Below are 21,791 nucleotides of genomic sequence, written 5' to 3'. Positions count from 1 at the left end.
GATAAATGCAAAATGTTTGACTTTGAGTTTAAAAATATTTATAGTACTGACATTTGGCTGAATTGTGGTTAAAAACTTCACTGTAGATGATTTAATTTCAATTACTTTAAACTATGCCCTTTTAAATGGTTACCAAATATATTTGGCACTGTTGTTAATGTTATTAAATTTGAAACTCATAAATAATTAATGATCTCTTTAAATCATTTTTAAAAACTTAACAGGGAAAAATAATTATTCAGAAATCCTGTTATAATGTAAGGCACATGCTCGGCTATGATGTGTGAGAAGCGGAAGATGAAAATAGAAACGCACCTGTAAGCTCCCTTCCTTCTTCCAGGGGACTAAGGACTATGGCCGCCTTCAAAGGGAAATCCTCCTCAGAGTGGAAATGAACTAAGAGTATTTATTGAGAGTTTAGGATTGGAATATTTCTTTGTTTCAGAAGACCACTGAAATGGTGCACATTTAGACATCAAAGCATTACTTTATGAGCACAGGCGTGTTTTAATGTCCTATTACGGTCTGTAGACCCGTTCCTTTTCATAATGAAGGTGTTGTGTCATCAAGCCTAGCCCGGCACATACAAAACATATGCTGGCAGGTTATTAAAAATTTCAGCTTCTTGATGAAAGACTATCCTGCAGGCTAAGAGTCCAGAGAAAGACTCCATTCTGAGAGAATTATTAGAAATGAGAATATGACTGTAAGCACTAAATTATGTTAATACTTACAAATAGCATCATTTGCATAGCAGTTTGTGACATGATGCCGTGATTTCTCTTATTGGTACCTTGTAGGCGACAGATGAAAGCAGTGCTGTTTATGGGGTGGGTGCTACTTTGGAACGTTATGCAGTGCTCTTAGAGGAAGGTAGAACCTGGCGTAGACACAGCTATGTAACACAAAGATCGCTTCTTTTTTCACTCTAATTTTGAACTGATCTTCAGCTGGTTGCAGTTAAGACTTGAAACAAAGTCACAGGAGTCATCAGGTGCTAAAAAGCCATAGTCACCTTTAAAATATGATGACACAGGCATCTTTGGAAAAGCAGAAAGGCCACACTGAAACAAAATGTGAATTTCCTTCCTTCCTTCCTTCCTTCCTTCCTTCCTTCCTTCCTTCCTTCTTTCCTTTCCCCCCTCCCCCACCCCCAGGCTAGTAACAAGCCTGTGCTTGTCATCCTGTTGTCTGAGGACACCAGCTCCTCTTGCTTCACCCACTGGGTTCCAGGAAGTTCAGTTGCTGAGTGTGCAGTGTGTGTAAAGTTTGTGAATCCTCCTGCACACATGTCAGATTCCCTGCTCTGAGTCATGGCGTTTGTTTCTTTAGAAGGAATGAAGACTTAGCCAAAGACACACTTGTAGGAGAGAAGCTTTCCTGACGCAGTCTCCTGCCATAGTGTGGGGAAACCCAGATCTGCTTTCTGTGCTAACAGCCTTTCTTGTCACTTTTCTATTTTGTTAAAGGGTAGATCTTCCTTTTCTCACGCTACTTTGTTTTACTGTGTTAGAGTGTTAGACATTTGGTATTAATTTAAGCATCACCCAAAGGGAAAGATCCTAATCCAGGGTTCTCATGCTTAGAAAGGCAGGGTAACCCATAATTATTATTAGAGAATAAAGTCAGCAAACAAACACACCCTTACAAAGAGAAACACCCGCCACAGTGTGCTCAGACCAATTCTCACTGCCACTGGGCAGCCTTGTAAGTAGTAATAGGAACCACTTTCCAGTGGCTGACCTAGGTGCCTGCTGCAGAATGTCATGTTATTTTATTAGGTGAGCTCACAGAGATCCTTTGACTCATAATTAGAGAATGCTTAGGAAAGTTAAAAGATAATATAACAATATTAAAGAAATGCCTAACCAGATAAGTGTAAAATCATTTTTCCCACTGCCTTCAATTTCCTGAATTAATTCTCAAATGTGTATTGTCTCTCATTACAATAATTGTGAATATGTTAAATACAAGATCTTAGCCATTTTCCCCATTTATTCATATGTGCCACAATTATTCCCTTTTATTAATTCTAATATGCTAAACCACTCACCTGTCTGAAAACTTAAGCTCTTCTCTGGTTTTGTTTTGTTCTTGATTTTAATTGAGGACCAGAGAAAAGCTTTGTTTTTAGTTTTAGTATGTGCCTTGAAGAAGAAGAAAACAAAAGCAAACTTTGGTTATTTTTCTAGGAGAAAGCTGCCTGGGTGGAATGCGGTGGCTCGCGCTGTATGTGCTGTATTTATAAAAAGATGCTAGTGGTTTCTACCCGCTGAGTGCACACAGAGAAGCATCCTTAAGTTCCTGGGGAAGCGTGGCCCATGCCACGTGCTGCTGCAGCTCTGGCAGATTTCCTACTCTCCACAGACTTTCTCAAAGCACAGATGTCCCTGGGCCACAGTCGCCACTCTAGAGTGCTCTGCTTTCTCACACAGCAGTGAGCAGGGAGGTGAGGAGAGCTGTCAGCAAGCACACCTCAGCTGCAGAGGGGAGGAACCTACTCAAGAGTCCCTAGAATAGCCAGATGCCTCATCACATGCATACCTGCTAATGTGCATAGTTGGCAAAAGAGAAGAGATAGTGCCTTTACACTGTCATAGTCATTTGAGTCAGCCTATGAACTATCAGAAAGTGAGCGGCTACCTCCACAGTCCGAGGCAGCACTGAGAACACGACGGGCAGTTCATCTCATGCTTCTTTTACATGAGCCATCAAAATTTTTGGTTGATTTTACTTATTTTTAGACATAATTTAGTTTTACATGGTAAATCTTTTTAATCAGAAAAAGAGTTGAGATGGGTCAGTCTGAGACTGAAAACTCAACTGCCCAGGGTAGCTGAGGTGCAGTTGGCGTCACAAGGTCCCACTGCTCTGCCTCTCTTAGAGCGTACTAGGGAATAGCCCAACCAAATTACCATGGCTCTCTAAGTTGCCATTTCTTTATCTGGAAAGAAATAACAGAACACCCGTCTCATGGGGCAGTGATGAGAATTAAACCGATTCCTGTGATTTTGCTAGCAATGTTCTTAGCATGTGAAAGCTTAAGATATTGTTTCTGTGTTGCTTTTATTATGACTATTAATTAAATTTGTATTATAAGAAAATACAAGCAATACTGAGAGAATAAATACAAATCAGTTGTTCCTTGGCAATTCAGAAGGTCATTTAGAAGGCCTCTGTAGCTTTCAAGAACACTGTAGTGTGCACCAATTATCATTTTACAAGATGCTGTCAGAAAGTCAGAATAATGATCCAAGTGTCCTTGTGCTATGATTTTCCTAATGAATATTTTTAAAAGAATAACCCTAGATAGCAGCCTGGGCTTTTACCATTTGAGAGTAGAAAGCAATGTGTTTATTGGAGCTTTCTCCATGTTGAATAAAGAGGCCTTGATAAAGTAGAAATTATTCTGACTAAAACATTGAGTCTGGACACTTTATTTTCTGGTTCCAGTTGGCATATTTTCTAATTAGTGTAGCAGCACGTCACCAAGATCATTGGAAAGTCTTAATCATTTACATTTTTTTTTTTTTTTCTTAGCTCTGAGAATGACTTAGAACGTTTTCTTCCAGTTCAGTGGTTATTTGCATGGAGCGGCCAGGGCTGAGTTTGAGGTACTTCTCTGTGCCTGAGGATGATGACAGGAGTAGGAAAATTGCCTCCCCAGCCTAATGAAAGCCAGGGTACCCCTTCCAAGGACCTATAATAATCAGCTATACAAGCTGTTGGCTTGTGTGTCCTATTGATTTAATATGCTTCTAATCAGTACATAAAGCTATGGGCCTGCAGTGTTAATTTTTCATATGCTTACAAAGTACCCTTTGATTTTCTGTCACACGTTAATTACAGTGTTTTGCCATTAAATAGGAAGCTTTGTGTAAACTAATTACTAGGTAATCATTGTCTACTGCAAGCGTGCTGTTTGTACCTTTTATTTTATTCTAAAAATGCACAGATCTCACAGTCTGGAAACACTCTACCTTCCAGCCATTAGCTCTCACTAATTCATAGCATTATTGTGGAGAGTGGAGGAGTTGTAATTGTTGTGGTATCAGAGCTGTTAATTACCGGAGTAAACAGTTGAAATGGTGCCAAGGTCTATTGTACAAGGCAGAGAAAAGGAGGTTTAAATGTTACTCCCACCATCTGGGGACTGGAGGAGAGGCAAATGCTTGAAAACAGCGGTGAGGCGGCACCGCCACTTCAGCTCCAGGGTTGGCGGCCATATGGATCCAGAAAAATTTGAATCAATTGAATTTAACTGCCAGTTTTTCACAATAACAGCGTGGAAGGAAGGAATAAAGCAGAAGATGAGAGGAACGAGGATTGGTTAGTGGTTTCACATCCAGGAAGGTCCCGCTGGAGCCCTTTTGGAAATGTCTGCTCTGCTGAAAACCCGCAGAACAGGCTTAGGCTTTTGGAATGGATTCAAAGTGAGCTTTTGCTCTCTGCCGGCCACAGTGCCACATGCTTCTGGTCGTCTGTCCTCGGTGCCCCTTGGTGAGCCAGGGACGCCCTTGAGAAGTCTAGGACTTTCTGCAACTGAGCCAGACTCAAGACAAATCCTCACTGTGGGATTCACTGGTCCAGTCCAGTGCACAGTCCGTGGAAAGAGAACAACCACTTTACGACGCAGCGATAGCTTCCCGACTTCATGTAACTGATGTGTGGAAATATCAAAAAAGGTCCAGGACTTTCTCTTGATTGAGACGTAGTGCTGCTTCTCCATTCCTTGGGGTATAGAATAAAATACAAAAATCTCTTGATGATCTCTCAGTGTCATCCCTGGAACTCAGTCCTTCCATGTTACTTGAATGAGAATCAAGTCCAAAGGGCATGTGTGTTTCCTTTTGTCTTCAATCTGCAATTAAAGAGCGTCCATCAGCGTCCACAATTTTCCCAAGCAGCTCTCTTTCTCTGCATGGATAGGAAGAAACCTATTTCCAGTAGAAACAGTTATGGCTACTTCCACTTATGTTTGATTTAAACAAGGCATGGTTTCCACTTTAAAACATCGTATAATCTTTAAAACAGTCATATGTGTTTACTGGTTGTCATTATTACAATTCAGCATAATTTCCTTGAAAACTATTTTCCAGTGGTGAGAATGTTTGCTGTCACCAGCCATTTGCTGCGGTGACTACTCTTCAGCATCATTCCCCACACATGCACATATTCTTCTCTTTTTAAACCACCCTGGATCACTGTATTTATTTCTAATCGTTCCTTTAGCAGATGTTGAAGTAATTTGGGGTATAATGTAAACAACTCTTTTAAAGAGAGAAATCACAGATACAGCAGGAAGCAAGGACAGCGTTTGTCAGGCTTTTATGATGGCAGTTTTGTGGAGGGAAGGGGGAATTTTTCCTCCTTTTGTGTATGTGCAAAGTTCAATTAAGAATTTCTAGAAGCACTTAATCTTTATCTATTGAAACCCCCCAGCATGCAGCGCGACAGGATAAGCCTGGGGGGAAAAAAAGAAAAAGAAAAAAGAAAGAAAGAAAGAAAGAAAAGCGCTCAGCTCCCTGTGGTGAGGGGAAAGAGAAACAGCAGTCTGTGTGCGGGAAAGTGGAGAGGGAATGAACTTCTCCGGCACTCATGGTCGCAATGAAGCAGTTGTGCTGAGCTTTGGAATGGAAGCACAACATATGTGCCTCAGTTGGACGAAATGCTTCTCAAGTCAAATCAACTGCGAGGCCTGCGTGCTGGTGGAAGGTGGAGCCCTAGATGATGAGGGACAGACTCCTCACGAGGCAGTGAGTGGATAATGCCGCATAAGTATAGAATTATATACCGCGTCTTCAACATTCTGTTTAATGAGAGCCGCCACTGCAGCGAATCACTTGCCACACACCCGAAATGGGCCATTAGCTATCGAGGGAAAATTGTCTTTGCCGCTTTTAGCAGATGGAGCAAATATTTTACAAAGCAATTTTACATACCAAAAACATTTGTGTGCTTTGGTAATGCTGGTTGTTTTACATTATGTTACCTTCTACTGCAGCATAATTTTCCATCTCATCGAAGACAAACTTGGCATTTTTGATTTTTAAATTCTCCATTAACAATTAAACGTGCAGTATTAAAGCTGTCCTTAAACTTTAAGTAGGTATGGGAAGTAGTTTCTGACTTGCTGGAGACATTTTCATTTTTCTCTTCATCCTTTCAACATATTTTTGCACCCTAAAGAGGGACTGTTCTTAATTATCTTAGTGGAAAGGAATGAGTGAAAACTTCACTAGTGACTGTAAAATGAAAGCAATCGCAAAGTAGGGTTATCAGAGCATCCACTGGCCTAAAACTACTATTGTGAATTATAAGGACAGGCTTTGGCCCACTCAGTTGTTGCATCCATTTAAAATGTTTAAGCTTCAAGTAACAGAACCTCAACTTAAATGACTTTTCATAGAAAGAGAAACTGGCCTTGGCTATCTGGAAATCCAAAGACTGTTCTGGCTCCAGCCAGTGGCTCTGTAATATCACTAAGGGCCCACAGTTTCCCATCTCTTCTTTGAACTATTCATAAAGCTGGTTCCTTCCTAAGGCTGGGAGTTGCAAGATGGCTGCCAGTAGCTTCCAGAATTTCTTCTTGGTCCAGACAATAGAAAGAGAGAACATCTCACTTGGTAGCAACTCAGAAGATCACATACTTCTTTCCAGGGGCCCCAGTAAGTGTTTCCTAAAAAGTGACTGGCCTCCCTAGACTGAACCAGCCATTGTAAGACAAGACTACACTTCCTTGGGGGTGAGAGTGGGATTCCCCCTCGATCAGTCTTCTGTAGCAAATAGGGAAGACTCATTTCTGAAAGGAATGTGGGGTACCCTTAACCTGAAAGAGGGGGGCATATATGCTGTGTAGCCAACAAGAGATACCTAGTCTACCATTTTCCGTATTTAGCGTAATACCTGTAGATGATCTAATGTGACCAGAGTGTTAAGACTTACTGGCAGCAGTTACAGACACATATCCCACTCTACTATGGCATACTGGTGGCAACTGGGTTTAAAACCAAGTTTTGCTACCTTCTAGCTGCATGACATGAGATAAAGATAACAGCTCTAGACAATGGCTGTAAGATGGTAAATGGACCATAACATGGTAAACTGTCAATAAGTACAAGTGATTAGTTTAGCTTTAAAATGAATTCCCCTCCACCGTGGATGCTGTCTCTGCCCACCTCTGTGCCACCAACTGACTCCAACACCAGCACTGTTTACACTGCACCACACTTCCCTGCCTGAACAAGGCAGAGGTGCAGAGGGTATTCACCTAGGGCTCAGAAGCTGGAAGTCCCCTGCAGCCTTGCTCTGCATGCTTCTGTTACAGTAGGCATTTGTCCTGAGTAGTCCACAGGCCCCCTTTAAGCTGACAATCTTACTGACAGTCCTAGTTTATTGTCCAACCCTTCTGACTTTGTTTTCGCTGTCCAGTCCTCTTTCAGAGTTATCAGAAACACCTATAAAGCACAACTATCTAGCCAGGTCTCTGAATGTCCTTACACTCCATCTTAATCAAAAAAGTAAGAAAATTTTTTTTGGTTTTCTTTTGAATATGATCAAACAATATCTGATGTTGGATATTGGAGATTAATGAGGAAGTAATTTTACTTAATGCACTACTGACAGTTCAATCAAGAAGCTACAAAAATAAAATATGAATTTTGGTAAGATTGCATTCTGGTAAGATGGAGAGTATTCTAATTTATACCATTCTTTCTTCTTCCCCTATCCTGCACGCGCACGTACACACACACACACACACACCACACATCACAAACACACACACACACACCACTAGAAATTTTCTTAGCTGGGAAAAGTAACTCTCCAGAGTTGAAAGTATCTTTCCTTATTGAGGGCAGTGTTAAACTGAGTGTTCTGGTGGCTTCTCCCTAAGATATCCTGTTCCTTCAAATTTGCATTTCTTTGACAGAAATAAAGAAAGCCAAGAAGCAAAGCCAGGCTTAAGAGAAAAGAGTCTCTACTCGAAGTCAGTCAGGCCAATAAGAACCATATGCTTTCTGAAGATGCCTTAGAACTTTCCAGGTCATTACTATTACTGACAATCTCTGAGAGATAATTCTGGTTGCTGAATAACAAATGAGCTAGCCTAGGAAGTGACATAGACAGGCTGAAGAATTGGAAATGCTCTCTAGCCCTGAGCTCCAGAGACCGGCAGTGAGTACATTCCTAGAACCAGTCACATCATGATGGAGAGGAATCCTGGGATCCAGAAAGTTTTCAAAAAGTAAAGCATAATTTTCTATCACTTATTTATGATTCACAAGGAATATATTTTCCCTTCCACACCCCAGAGTCAGTGTAGATGACAGGATCTCTGAAACACTGAATTGGTTACCCAGTACTTTGTCACTACTCACTAAACAGAGCTTCCTAGTTCTATAAGTTTGTTAAAAATGTACCTGTGTTCCTGGCTTATGATAAATAGATAGACAGACACATGATAAGCATACACATATATGCAGTCTTCCTTACTTGAATGTATGAGCTGCAAGTCCAAAATTATTCTTATTATATTATAGAGGCGAAGAAACAGGTCTCTTTGTTGGCACTAAGGTCATAGGTACTAATGCATTAGTTTAAGACTCATGCATCCCATTAGAAATAAATTACATAGTTAATTTACCCCATCCGGCCCCTATTACTTATTACTTGCCATGTCTGTTTCTTCAGAGAGCAAGTTATGACCCTAAGCTGCCCCTAAGTGCCCCAGCATCCCCACTGAACACCACCCTGTCAGTGCCTTCAGATGTATACTTGTCATGATGGGACACAAGGCATCTTCCAGGTTCCTGTAGAAATTTACCCTTCTGGAAATCTACCTCCTTGCTGTGGTTTGTGCACAGTGCAAATGCTAGGCATTGTGGCAGAAGCCTGGTTCTATGTCCAGAAGCCTTGTAAGTTAATTACTGACCCTCACATAACATGTTGCAACTGAGGTGACACTCCATATATGTCACCTCATTTATCTTTCTGAAGCCCTTAGAGGCAGAGAATCCTGTAAAATCCACCCAAGAAGAATTGGTACTTCTAAAGTAGCTGGCCCTTCAGGTGACTGCGTGACAGTAAGGAGGAAGTCTATTGAGAGATTCACATCTTCTTTTATTCTGTGACTTCAGCTATTAAGGACCATCTTATGTTCACCACTATCATGATTCACTGCAGATGGAGCATTCTTCTGGGCATTAGCGAGTTTGATCTCGAAGCTAATGTCTTTGTCATTTAAGAGCTGAAGGATATGCGGGGTGCTGGGGGAAGACATCCGACTACAGCAGGGGGAAAAAGTTTCTGGGAAGAAGAATGGTGGGGGGGGGGGGGGGGGAGTTAAGCTAGGAGATATGACAAAGGAAGTTTGAGGGAGGCAAGACTATATTAGTAGAGGCCAGGCATATGACAGAGGCGCTTGCTTGCTTGCTTGCTTGCTTGCTTGCTTGCTTGCTTGCTTGCTCGCTTGCTCGCTTGCTTGCTCACTTGCTTGTTTTGTAGGCTGGCATACAAAGTAATGAGCTTCTTCATCTCAACTGCACACCTATGTGTCATTTAGTTTTTGTACACATCTTGTGGAATGTCCTGCTGAAGAGCTGTCACCTGGTCCTCAAGCTGATGGAGATACAGTTTCTCAATTGAGTTACAGGACTTTCATCTGATCCTTCACTGTCTCCTCTCTTTTTCCTTTGCAAAATAGCCCCGTAGCACATATTTTTTTTTCCTCTAGTACAGTTACTTAAATGAATATATAGCATGTTACTGAGTAGTTGGCTCCACTTTCCTTCAAAAGGAGGGGGCAGAACAGAAAAGGACAGAATCTAAAGCCAGGCTTCACTACGCCCCATTTAGAGAGAGTTTTCCTCCACGGAGCAGAATGTTTGAACTAAAACAAGTGTGAGACTGGAGAAAGAGGGTTGCTCAGAGAACAGAATGGCTCTCCCCATGCTGGGGCTGCTTGCTCATGATTTCTACATGAAGCTTCGATACCACCAGGGTATTTACAGTAGCAATGAGAGTAAACACGTACAGTGTACAGGGTATGAATGGAAGGACAAGGCCCATTGCTTTGATGGTCATTTTCCTTGCTTCCACACGTCAAGGCAGAGGCTTACTGCATGAGCAGGCTTTGCTAGCCCTTTCTAGCAAGACTCTGCACTTTGTGCTGGCAAATTGTCCTAAAATAGGGGTAGGCCAGAGCACTGTGTTTCTCAGTGTGTTTTTGTTTTTTATATCAATCATTAACTAAGGCTGACTAATGGCATTTAACCCACAGAAGTTTCTGGATATTTATGAAATAATTCAGATTATTTTTATGTGCGTATCATATACTCTAAGAAGTTTGCCTTTTATTCTGGATTTTCAGTAGGAATTCAGTCGCTTGTTTTGTTTTTTGTTTGTTTTTGCTTTGTTTTGTGTTTTGTGTTTTGGAGACAGGGTTTTTCTGTGTAGCCTTGGCATTTCTGCACTCACTTTGTAGACAGGCTGGTCTTGAACTCACAGATATCCACTTGGCTCTCCCTCCCAAGTGCTGGGATTACAGCATGTGCCACTGAACCAGTTGACAATTGCTTTTTAATGTTAGGAAAATTGGAGAAAAAATGAATATGCAAATGATTTAGAGAATTACAACCAGCCTCACCCTTAGAGCTGATTCTTACAAATTACTCAGCATTCGCTCTTAAAGGCATAGTTTTCCTGGGACCCCAAAGCAAGCTGGAGCTTTGCTTATCCCTGCTCTGCATCAAAACATGAATACTAACCACCAAATGTGCTTAGATGCAGGGCTCTGCCTTGCATCTGGCAGAAAGAACATCTGAACTGTGGCTTCTATTTGAAAGTTTCAATGAATCTTAAGAGCATTATAACTTAGGATAGAAAAGAACTTGTCATAGCAAGCCACACTTTTTATATTAAAAAGATAGACTTCCTTTTGATTAGAGAGAGTCCTACTGTTTTCACTCCTGACAGGAGGATGTTGTCTCTCAGTCATCTCAACGGTGACTGGAGTAGAGACCAGCTAGACAGCTAGACAGATGACACTGTGGTCTGCAAGAGGTTCAGGTTGAGTAATGCTGACCCTAGAACTTACCCCCTCCCTTAAAATCCTACCTTTACAGTTTCAGCCAAGGGTTTAGGCTTTCCTGTTAACACTATACGAGGCAACTATCCACCAGCAGAGTGAGCTTAGATTAAAGAGACAGAAGTGCCAAGAAAGACCTCACCAACTCCATTGCTCCTCCTAGGCTCAAGTGCAATTAGATTTGTAGAATAAAAACTGTTGTCATCTAAAGGAGCTAAGGATGGCTGGAGAGATAGATGGCTTAGGCCCCTGGCCATTAAAGGCTAGACTCAGAACCCAAACTACAAAGAAGCTAAGATGACGCTATTCAGCGCTCATTTTACATACTGACAGACTGAGGCTCATGGGGCAGAGAAATAGAGGACACTGCTCTGCAGGTCAGGCTGTAGTAGGTCTGAGGCCTGGGTTCCTGACAACCAGCACAGGGTGCCTTTTGGAGACAATATACACAATTAGCACCAATTTCGGGGAGGAGAATCACTTTGAAATATGAAAAGTGAAATGGCTGGAAAAGAGAACAATCTCAAAATGGCTTTCTGGCTCTGGGTAAACAGTAACCACATTTTTTGCCTGTTGGAGGCCTGGTTTTTAATCACTCCACAAGCAGTTTTCATTTCTGTAGTAAAATTGCTTGTGGTTCTATTTAATTTGTTTCTGCAGGAGCCAGCGCTGGTGAAGATCTCCGAGGAGCTGGCGGGCATTTTAGCACAGCACGTACAGCCAGTCAATGAGAAACGGTTCCCGACGTGGAGGAAATTCCTCCAAATGTTTCTCACTCAAGGTAAATAAGACTGTAAAGTTTCTATTGAGGATCAGTATGCACAAGCTTAGGTTCTAGTTCTGGGTCAAGCCAGGGCCAATTCGAATTCTCTGCATCAGAGGGTGTTGGTGTAGAAAATGTTGCTGACACTGACTTGGTTCTTTTTCCAAACACTGCCTAAATATTTATCTTGTACCCAGCCTCCTAAGTAAATAGGAGCTGAGTGTGCCAAGCATGCCATGCAGAACTCAGGATTCTGGGCATTTCTCTGTGAGACTTGTCTTGAGCAGAGGTCCTCCATCTGAACTACAGCGGTGACCCTGAGCAATCCCAGAGATCCAGTTTCCTTGGTTATCTTCTGCATTCAGTTGTTGGGAAAACTCAGGGATAGAAATAGAAAAGTCTCTGTTATAGACTGCTAGAAAGGCCTTTACTAAATCTAGTTTTCTCTCCTATTTTTTAAGGACAGCAGAAATGGCATAGCTCAGAAAGGTAGCAGCTCTAAACCAAAATCCTCTACAGGCTAGGAATAAAATCAACCTTTCATATTCCTCCTCCTTCCTCACCCTCATTCTTTAATAACATTGGGAGATGAGTGATGAATGGGGTGGGTGAACAGAACAGATAAAGCTTGTCTGCAGTTCCAAGGGTCGCATCTAGGCAAAGGCTCTTCCTCTCTCGGAGGTTGCAATGTAAGCCACACTTAATCTGTTAACACATCTACCTGCTGCTTAGAGTGATGGTGCTAATAGTATGTACTAACATATAGTGATAAACTGATAATGACGTCACATTATAACACAACACTGGCACCACAGCATTGAGATACCCTGAGCACACAGTAGGTGTTTTATGCCAGCACCATCCTAAGCACACACACATTAACTTACCTCATCCTCCTCTCGGTGCTATGAGTGAGTACTGCTATAATCAAAGCACAGGGAGCCCAAGGAACAAAAGATTAGATCGCCCCAAATAATTGCCAACACATAGAAGACCCCATAAAAAGTCTATTCCAGTTTCTGCAGGAGTCTTGGCCAGAGCCAGTGGGTCTGTTCATCAGGAGCATGACTCAGCCCTTTGTATGAAAGAGGTTTGTCAGGAAGGACAGGCATATTGGTTGTTGAATACGTTGGCTGGGCAGAGTGTGGCAGATGCCCTATTAATGAAATATTTAAATAAGAGGTTGGATGCCAGCCATCTAACAAGAATGCTGCAGGGGATTTGTGTGTGTGTGTGTGTGTGTGTGTGTGTGTGTGTGTGTGTGTGTTAGGGTACCTTTAGCATCCTCTCATCTCTGTAAATATGTGAACCAACAAATGTCCACATGCACCCATGGACAGAAAGAGAAAGAAAGAAAGTCAGCTTCATTTGGGATAGGAAGAAAACAGTGCCTTCCACAAGCAAGCAAATAAACAAGCTTAGAAGAAGGGGTTTGAGCTAAGAGGGACAGTCTTGAAGATCTCCAGGGCCATCGTGGACACAGTATTAGGAAGCTCACACACATCCAAGGCCAGCCTGAGAAAGCCGTCCTCTAGGCCTTTCCCTCTATCTCCCCTGAGTTCCGTGGCCACAGGTGCATACACCCCTATGCCGCCTCCTTCCTGTTCGTCTCCGCCCTTCTTCCTCAGCTATCTTATATAAGCACTGTGCTGTGATCACAGAAGCAGAGCAGGCTTCATTAACCCAGCTTCACAGGGGAAGAAGTTGAGGCTCAGAGATGTAAGAAGTGATGCGGGGGAAAATCACATTCCAGATGAGTAGTGAATGGGAACACAGTTAGCTCTTGTGACTTTAGTACCTTTTATTTATTTTTTTAAAAGATTTATTTATTTATTATTATGTACATAGTGCTCGCCTGCATGTACACCTGCAGGCCAGAAGAGGGCATCAGATCACATTATAGATGGGTGTGAACCACCATGTGGTTGCTGGGAATTGAACTCAGGACCTCTGGAAGAGCAGGTGGCACTCTCAGCCACTGAGCCGTCTCTCCAGCCCCTAAAATCTGGTAATGCATTTTTGAAGGCTCATGGGGCTCTGAGCCTAGTGCATGCAGCAGGCCTTTGTGGCTTTTTGGCTGAGCAGGACGCCCCGTCCCACACTCCCAACTCTACAGTCACCATTGTTCACCAGCTTCCACCACTGACTATTTTGTCCCATTTCTATTCTCTTGAGTGTGCTTAAGGAAACAAAAAGTGATACAGCTTTTATTTCTGCATTTATAAATTTATGTCAAAGAATACACTTTTGGGGAAAAAAACTGAATTGCTTTAAAAGGAAGAAGACCAACAGTGAAAGGCTACTGTCATGATGCTGAGAAGACAGCACGACTAAGCATTTTGAAATAGCATGTCTGTATTGCTTACCTTCTGTTGCTGTGGTAAACACCATGACCAAAGAAAGGTTCCAGAGGGAGAGTCCCTCATAGTAAGGGAGTAATGGCAGCAAGCAGTGAGATTGGGAAACTGAAAGATCACATTTTCAACCTCAAGCAGGAAGCAGCGAGATCAAAGTAAAAGTAGGGCAAAGCTGAAAAGTTGTAAAGCCCACCCCAGGGATGTCCTCTCCAGCAGCACTCCATAAGCCCCCAAACACGCCACCAACAGAGGACCAGGCATTTAACTATGTGAGCCTATAGAGGACACTTGCAAGTGATCTTGCAAGTCATAAAGGATGCTGGTGAGTTATACGTGACAGGCAAAACCACAGTGACTCACTAGGCTGCTTGGTTTTGTTTGGTTGCATTCACCTTACTAAATCCCCAACAACTGGCATTGGGTTGTTCTACACGATAACAGACCTCATTTGAAGACCATCTTGAACAAACCCAACAGATAAAGGTTGATTATTCACCCCTTAAAAATATTTTCCTCCTGAAATTTAACATTCATTAGGGCTACCCTTTACCAAACTCACAGACATTGAATAAAAGTGTCTCTAATATGACTGCCTTTGAACACTGCTAAAAAAAAAAAAAAAATCAGGACTTAACTATAACTGCTTCTGCTTCAAGTGTGGTTTGTGGAGATGGGCAGGAATCACTGCCCATCTATTACCTAGGAAAAGCAGCACGTCCTGGTTCTTTCTCTTTGTATGTGTGTGTTGGGGGTGCATGTGCATGCATGTGCAGACAGAAGTTGATGTTGAGTGTCTTCCTGGATTGCTTTGCTTTTTTTTTTTTTTTTTTTTTCTTTTGGTGAGACACAGTCTCTCACAAAACTTAAGATTTGCTGATTTAGCTATGCTTGCAATTATAATCACAACCAAGACTAGTGTCCATTGAGCCCTCCTGTGTTCCAAGTACTAGGCTAAATACCAGAGACTCAATTTCTCAAACTTCACAAAAGCTTGGCAAGGTAGATATTATGCCCCCATTTTGTAAATAAGGAAAAGCAAGGCAAAGGTTGAATCTACTTGCCCAAAGTTTCCCAAGTTATGACAAGTGTAAGATCTGAGTCCAAGTCTCCCTGCTAAAACATAGACTATTTCTTCCTACTGGGAATTGGTGGTACCCTTGACTGTGTCCTTTCATCTGCTCCATGGTTTTTCAACCAGGTGGCGTGATTGAAGCATACCCACCTGCAGACAGTGTCACCAACCTCACCGTAGACATGTTGATAGAGCCTGATGGAGGAGTCAGAGTGCTGTCAATGGGGGACCAGTTTCATGCTGATGGCCCCTTTATTTCTTCTGGTACCACCATGCCTCAGACCTCAGTGGATCCCCAAGTTCTCAGCTCTTTGTGCCTCCAAATTGGAAATGCCTGCAAAAAGAAAAAAGTGGTTGGTTATTTTTCTATAGATCTGGTGACTTTTATTGATCCAAGCACCTTAGAGCAGCAGGTAAGTTGAACATTTGGCATGTGTGACACTACAGTCCCCTCCACACCCATGCAGCAGACAGGGTCAGAGAGCATCCAGTACTCACTATGCTTTGATGAGCCAACTGTAAACCTGAACCTGTGCCATCCATGCTACCCTAAAGACCAGGCTCTCTGTCTAGAAACATTACATCACTCATGCAAGGTAGAAGCTTAAATGACTGAAACTCATCCTGCCCAGCTCTGTTAGCTGGGCCTCTCATTTCTCACTTTTACCTGTATCTTACTGGGAAAGTATTTCACACTGTCCAGGGACTGAGCCTATCTACAGTGTGTTCTTAAATACAAATGAGTTAAGAGCCTTTGTTCTTTTTTCCTGCCAGCAGTTCACTAACAACTCAGATCATCAATGTTTTATTTAAATCATGTATTGGGAAATATTTCAGAAACAGAAAGGTTTAAGTAATCATGCAATCAATATCATATGCCTTCTCCCCACTTAAAGATAAAATGACATCAACCGCACCTCCAGTCCTGGAGGTAAACATGTAGCTCTTTCTCCTCCTTGTACGTAGGTGGGAACTTCCATCTTAAACTTAGGGGGTTGATAATTGTATACATCTTTACACTTTTAGTGTACATGGACACACCAGAAATAATATATAGTCCTACTCTATGTGTTTTTAACTAACTTAGAGATTATTTATATTACATATAAATAAAATTTTATATATTATATAATATTTATAGTATACATATATATGACATATGTAGCATAATATTATAATAATATATTTAATAGTATGCTTTTATTTATTCACAATTATGTGTGTGATATTCTTCAAGTGGACATGTGTGACTCTGGTATGTAATATTTTATATAAATAAATTTAAAGGGGTTTTTTTGGTTTGTGTTTTTGTTTGTTTTTGGTTTGGTTTGGCTTTTTTTTTTTTTTTTTTTTTGTACTTTACAGGACTTACTTTTTTTTTTATTATTCATATTACGTCTCGATTGTTAGCCCTTCCCCTGTTTCCTCCCATTCTTCCCTCCCTCCCACTTCCCCCCTTCTCCCCTCCCCTATGTCTGTGATTGAGGGAGACCTCCTCCCCCATATATGCTCTTAGAATATCGAGTCTCTTCTTGGTAACTTGCTATCCTTCCTCTGAGTGCCACCAGGTCTCCCCATCCAGGGGACATGGTCAGAAAAGGGGCACCAGAGTTCGTGTGAGAGTCAGATCTCACTCTCCACTCAACGGTGGAGAATATCATGTTCGTCGGCTAGGTCTTGGTAGGGGTTCGAAGTTTAATGCTTATATTCTCCTTGGCTGGTGCCTTAGTTTGAGGAGGACCCCAGGACCCAGATCTGCCTGTCATAAAGTTCTTCTTGTAGGTTTCCAGGACCCCTGAGTCCTACTATTTCCCCATTCTTCCATGCTACTCTCGCCTAAAGTCTCAATAGGATGTCCTCTCCTCTGACCCACTTTCTTGGTAAGTATAGTTTTTCATGGTACGTATCCCTTGGACTAGTGTTTTGATATAAGTGAGTATATACCATATGTCTCTTTTTGCTTCTGGGTGAACTCACTCATTATGATAATTTCTAGATCAATCCATTTGTCCACAAATTTCAGGAATGTTAAATGTTTGGCTCCTCTGTTTTTCATGTTGGGTGTCTAGACCTCTGGCTGATGGTTGAAATGGCTTTGCCGTTTCCCTCCCTTCACATCCTCTGTCATCGAGTGCTGTAGGGTAAAAAGGCTGCATGTGTTTTGTATTCACTCTTCAGTTTCATGTTTACCATTTGAGTCAGATGACAGTAGAAAGCAAGAGTTTATATTTTGGTCAGTTTGGGGTTTGTTCAATAACCCTTTTCCATTTGCCTCCATTGGGTTTACATTCTCTTCCCAGATCCACAAGGCTGAGAGGAAAGGACAGACTGAAAGGCAGTCAGGAACATCCCCAGGGAAGGACAGAAACCATACCCCCTGTGAAAGACTGGAGCATCAGGGAGGAGGTGGGATGGGGAGAGGAGGATCTCCCTGCACAAGCATCTATCCTAAGGAGGAAAGATAAAGCCTGTGGCTCCTGGGGTGTGAGAGAAAGTGAAACTATGGGGACAGCTCACCGATACTATTTGAGTTTGATACAGGAAGATTTGCACACAGGAGAGGGAGCTCCTCCAGACAGTGCTGTGCATCTGACCGGCCTTCTCTCATCGCACATCTCTTTTTCCTCTGGTCCACCCACACCACTTCCCCTAGTCTCTCTTGTTCATTAGACCGCTCTGCCAGAAATATGCTGGCTTCAGTCTGAAACACTCTACTCAGGGTCTTGCTACTCAGGGTCCAGGCTAGCTTCAAACTTCGACCTCCTGTCTTGGCATCCTAGGTGCTGAAGTTACAGACAGGAACACCATCTGCCCCTGCTTTTTGCCTTTTCTTCTGAGTAGGTTGGTCTCTCCTGCTACCCATAATATTTCATCACTGGCTGTACTTGCTTAGAGAAGCCTTCCTGACTTCCTTGGCAACATCAACTCCCCTGTTTGGGTTCTCATATCATCATCTATGATGCTTTTCCTATCACTTCTCTCAGTGGCAATTTAAGATGTTTATGTGATCACCTGATTATCAGTGTTCACCTGTAGACACAAGCTCCCTATATCTCCTGTGCTCCCCGTTATCTGCTAAGCAGTATCTCTGCATTGGGTCTACACAGGCTCAGCAAATATTTGTTGGGTGAGTGAAGACAGTGTTCTAGCAGATCCAGTGTTGTCTGCTGTTTAGAGGAGCTCAGATATGAAATGGATCTATATAAGCCCAAGCTTTTCTGATTTTTAACATATTATGGATTCTGTTTGTTCCATATTAATATTTGAGTATATGGTCATGGGTGCTACAATAAGTTCCCAGCGATCACTATCTCTACAGTAGCAAATGAAGTATGTTTTCTGTGTTGATTTACAAATGCAAGCATATTCTCCAGCCATTTGGCAAATAATATCACCTTGTGGAACTCTGCTGGGTAAGGTTGAAGTCTGACATCTCTACTTGCACTTGGTCTATGATGGTGGACTCCATTTCTTCAGTGGGGTTCTCACTCCACCTGATCTGGTAACCCCAGATCTTGTAGGAGGCATCACATAGGCCTCAGGGAGGATTACAGGCCTGACCCTTTCCTGATATGAAACTGGTTTAGCAAATACCTGGGGATTCCTGGAGAAACCTACCCTATACTAAAGAGATCCTAGCTTTCAACAAATGACCTTTAACTGTACCAAGAAGTTCTTCTCCTGCCCCACCCATAGGATAATTAAGTACTATATTTTCCTTCTTGTCATAGGACCCTTTGCTACTGCATGTAAATGAGGTACTGTACCACTGCACGTAGATTAAGCACACTAGCCCCATTGAATCAGATGCATTCACCCTCACACCCCTCCCCACTGCCCCCCCCCTCTCTTGGGTGATCAACATTCCTCCACCATGACAATCTGAGACTCCATTTACTCTGGGGAAGAACTGCTACTGGACACCTGGTAGTCAGGCAGCGAAGGTAGAACTGCCTTGGCCTCCACTGGAGTCAGCTCCATCACTGCTGCTAGCTTGGTACTGGCCACCAGTGATGCATCCCCCTGGGCTTGCATCTCACCAGACATGCCTGCCAGCCAGTTTCATACATCCACCTGCTTCCTCTGCCGTGCTTAGTATAGCAGCTGGACAAAGGGCTGTAACACTTTTGGTATCACCATGGGTTTGTGTAGCTCCCAAGTCTCCACTGCCATTTGATACCAGCAATCTCATTCTAAAAGAGCTAAACAGTAACACTTCCCCCACAAGACTGGGAGCCTGGCCTAGCACCCAGGCCTCGGGCTTCACCCTGAACATCCTAGACTGCCCCTGATGGAGGAATGGGTTCCTTGGGACCTCAGGCCACCCACCACATGCTGAAGGACATGAGCTCAGGCAGCACCTTTATGTTCTGACTGGCATTCCTGTGGTGCCCGCGAGGAAATGGACATATTATCAGCCTCTTGACTTTTCCATGTTTAGCAGATAATAAACATGATCTCATTTTAATCAGTATTTATTACTGATAATGAACTTCTCTTCTTTGTCAGCCATTCTGCCTATCTCCATTTAATTGTTTAGTCAGAATTTTTGTTCCCTTTAAACTGAGTTATAGATGTTGATTTGTAGAAGCTCTTTATCGATACAGAACTCATTCTTCCATCTACATGTTGCAAATACTTTCTCCTAGATTGTCATTTGTGTCCTCCATCCCATCTTTGTACAAATATTTCTAAATCTATAAGAAGACACACACACACACACACACACACACACACACCAATGAAGTCCTTCAAATATTTTCAACAATATTCTAATGCCTCAAAATTCTTTTTAGACTTCACTTTTTCCATGCTTAAAAATAAGGATAAATACTTTCCCCAGCAGTAAGGAACTTGAGTCCTTCAGCCTCAATATATTTTACTTGCTCAATTTAGCCATTTGGATCCAATCTCCCAACCACTTCTGCCATCTCCTTCACTCATCATGTGTGCTCCCCACCATACCTCGTGAACTCAGACACCAAAGCCTACCACCTGTGCTATTTCTGTGATATCTGTCATCACACTTTAATTCAAATAGTCAAGCTGAATTATTTTCTGTTGTATTATTCTGGATTTATTGTTTTTCCTTGATCTTCCATTTTCTAAATTGTAAAATGAATAGGTCAGCTTTCTTAACTTCCAAAGAAAATGTCAGTTCAGAAAATTATGTAGTCCAATAATTTTTTTATAGAACTTGTTTTCTATACCAGCAAATTCAACTTTTATAAAATACACTTTTGAAAAATTATGAAAAATAATAAAAGATATTTATGTAGACATAGTAATAAAAAATTGCAATATTTCAATATCCTACATTTTAATATTAGAGAAGTTTTTAAGAAAGTATCATATGTAAATGAAGCAAATACTATGATGATGTTAAAACTCAAGTTTTTGAAGAATATTTAAGAGTAAGTGCTAAAGCCGGGCGTGGTGGCGCACGCCTTTAATCCCAGCACTGGGGAGGCAGAGGCAGGCGGATCGCTGTGAGTTCAAGACCAGCCTGGTCTACAAAGTGAGTCCAGGATGGCCAAGGCTACACAGAGAAACCCTGTCTCGAAAAAAAAAAAAAAAAAAAAAAAAAAAAAAAAGAGTAAGTGCTAAGCAGAGCCTTCAATGTTCAGTTGGTAGAGTGGAGGAGTAAGTGTTAATATTGTAGTAGAAGATTGAAAGCAAATCATAAGCAATATATAACATTTTTATAAAAAGAAATATACACACATATCCAGAGCAAACAGATCCTAAAGATAGACACTAAAACATCACATCATTATTTCTGTATGACAAGGCTGAGGCTGTGACAGGCAGAGTAATGGCCCCTTATGATAACTTAGATGGCAGAAGGACTTTGCAGATGTGACTAAGTTATGAATTCAACAATAAGATGGGAGATTATCTTGGATAATCTAGGGACTAATTATTCGCAGGTCTTTTTAAAGAGGCAGAAAGGCTGGAGGGAGAGAAGGGAGGAGAGGGAGTAGGACACTACACTACTGACTTGGAACCGTTCATTTGTGCCACCTTACCCCAGCAAACTCACGGCAATTTATTACAACAAAACTAGGAAAGTAGCAAAGAAAATGGCTGCTATTTTGTTTTCTATGCTTTCTGTATTTCCTTTTTTAGTTTAATTAATTTATGTGTTTATATTTATTCATTTGTTTCAGTGCTACAGGTTGAACCTACGGCTTTGTATATGCTAAACTACACCCTAGCCCCTGCATTTGCATTTTCAAGAGTAAACAAAGATGTGTTAAATTTCTAATCAGAAAAATATATGAATAATGATAATCATGAATTTGTGTAGAGTGTTCTAGTCTGCAAAGCACATTCATGTGCATGATTCCACTTACATGAATGAATCTTAGAATAGACACAAGAAGCAGAAAGCCTACTTCCATTCCGATTTTTGCTGGCTAGTCCAGCTGAGACTTGTGATTTACCATGCTGGCATGATAAGGGCAAAGGGGACCAGGGCCAAGGAAAAGCAGATAAATTAGAGGAATT

General features: G+C 41.8%; 1 protein-coding gene across 1 annotated transcript in view; it reads left to right on the top strand.

Moving 5' to 3' along the window:
- The window catches only part of Iqch (IQ motif containing H), a 189,672-nt gene that overhangs the window by 113,120 nt on the left and 54,761 nt on the right, over positions 1-21,791 (top strand). Inside the window, exons 16-17 of the mRNA XM_051155744.1 lie at positions 11,750-11,870; positions 15,408-15,694. Of these exons, the coding sequence (XP_051011701.1) occupies positions 11,750-11,870; positions 15,408-15,694 (408 nt within the window). The remainder of the gene's footprint in view (positions 1-11,749; positions 11,871-15,407; positions 15,695-21,791) is intronic.

This window comes from Acomys russatus, chromosome 14 (assembly GCF_903995435.1).
Source record: "Acomys russatus chromosome 14, mAcoRus1.1, whole genome shotgun sequence".
Lineage (NCBI taxonomy): Eukaryota > Metazoa > Chordata > Mammalia > Rodentia > Muridae > Acomys > Acomys russatus.
Note: the sequence above shows the minus strand (reverse complement) of the source record. Positions and strands in the feature narration are given on the sequence as shown.